The 1594-nt window shown below is 66.2% G+C and overlaps 2 protein-coding genes across 2 annotated transcripts; one reads left to right on the plus strand and one right to left on the minus strand.

Moving 5' to 3' along the window:
* Positions 1-66: 66 nt before the first annotated feature.
* MNEG_10345 (hypothetical protein) lies at positions 67-632 on the plus strand (the record flags this gene model as incomplete). Its single annotated transcript, XM_014041184.1, has 2 exons — positions 67-72; positions 393-632. The coding sequence occupies 2 exons, from the start codon at positions 67-69 to the stop codon at positions 630-632; spliced, it is 246 nt and encodes an 81-aa protein (XP_013896638.1).
* A 439-nt stretch (positions 633-1071) lies between these two features.
* On the minus strand, positions 1072-1237 carry MNEG_10346 (hypothetical protein; the record flags this gene model as incomplete). Its single annotated transcript, XM_014041185.1, has 1 exon — positions 1072-1237. A coding segment is annotated over one exon (166 nt), but the record flags the coding sequence as incomplete, so codon positions are not given.
* Positions 1238-1594: the final 357 nt, after the last annotated feature.

Below are 1594 nucleotides of genomic sequence, written 5' to 3' on the forward strand. Positions count from 1 at the left end.
TGTGTGTGTGTGTGTGTGTGTGTGTGTGTGTGTGTGTGTGCACGTGCGTGCACGTGCGTGAGGAAAATGAGTGTAGTGGATGTAGGGGGCCCTGCTGCCTTTATCCAAGCGGTTGAAGCCTCTTTGTGGCGGGTTGACCGCGACAGGTAACGCCGCTGCGAACCCTGGTATGGGCGGGCATCGTGGGCCCTGTCGCCGCTTCAAAGCAGCCCAGCGCACCGCCAGCAGCGAGGGGCTGTCCCCCAGGGACACTGGGGCGGCCCATTTTGGTGGTGGAGCGGGCGCAGAGTTGCGCAGGGGGCGTCACCGCTGGCAAGCTTGAGACGGCCCGCCCACCGTCGTCGTTGTTCCCTCACCCCCGCCCGCTCTTCCTTCGGACGCCTCCCTCGCAGCTGCGGCGCACGCAGCAGGCATGGGGCGGCCGCGCTGCCGGCGGCGGCGCGAGCGGCGGCGGGCCGCCCGGGGCACCCCAGCTCGCGGCGGCGCGGCAGCAACAGCAGCAGCAGCATCAGAACCCGCCCCTGCCGCCGGAGGCGCGCGAGAAGGTGGCCGGCCTGCTAGACCGGCTAATGGGTGCGGACGCGGCGCGGGCGGCAGACGCGCAGGCGCGCGCAATGGGCAGGCGGCAGTGAGCAGAGGGGTTCGAGCTGCCGCGGTGGTTTCATTTGAATTTACTATACACTTGTCGTTTCATCAATTGGTGAATTGTTTAGCTGCTTTCTGTCGTTTCTGCGCCCCTGGACATGCTTGTGTAACAAGTGAGCATGCTTTGGGTCCCCCTCCTGTGGGCTCTGCCCAGCCCTGCGTTGACTCCACAAACCAAGCCCCCGGTGAGAGCGGCCCGTGGCACAGACAATTCGCTGAACGGACACGCGCAGACGCAGTAACGCTGCACGCTCAGCTCAAACAGCACACTGCGGCACCTCTTGTATGCAAGGAGCCCGGCAGGCCGCGCCCCGCCAACCAACACGCAGCGGCTCGACCTCATGACGTGATCCAAAAACAATTACACGTTTTGCATGCAGATGCCACCACGCAGGGGCGCCGCCGCCCCCACCTCCGCGGCCCCCGCTACAGCTTGCTCCTAGCCCCGCCGCCGCCGTCTCCCGCGACCCCTACCTTGCGGCTGGTCCCCTCCACGCGGCGCGACACCTGTGACACCGACTCCCGCGGCACGAGCTGCGGCCGGTGCAGCCAGGCGGCGCCGTCCACCACCAGGGTCTCGCCGCTCACATACCTTTAGGGGGCACGGGCGGGGGGAATGAAGCACATGTGCGTGTGTGCTGTGTATGTGTGTGTGTGTGTGTGTTTGTGTATGTGTGAGGTAGTGAGGGTGTGTGCTGTGGGTGAAGAGGGGAGAGAGGGGGGCGGGGCGAAATGGGGCCCCGCACGCTCTCGCACAGCCGCGACGGGCAGAGCTGAAAGTAGTGGTCCGCGGCGCAGTCGCCATGCACTAAAAGATGCGCAACAAGCACACACCCCCAAAGGCGACGAGCTGCAAGAAATCGCACGTGCTCACAGAAGCCGGCGCGGCCGCCCGTGCAGCAGCTCCAGCCATGCGCCGTCCCCTCAACTAGCCCTGTGCCATACCCCC

Source organism: Monoraphidium neglectum, assembly GCF_000611645.1.
Source record: "Monoraphidium neglectum strain SAG 48.87 unplaced genomic scaffold scaffold02278, whole genome shotgun sequence".
NCBI classification, from domain to species: domain Eukaryota; kingdom Viridiplantae; phylum Chlorophyta; class Chlorophyceae; order Sphaeropleales; family Selenastraceae; genus Monoraphidium; species Monoraphidium neglectum.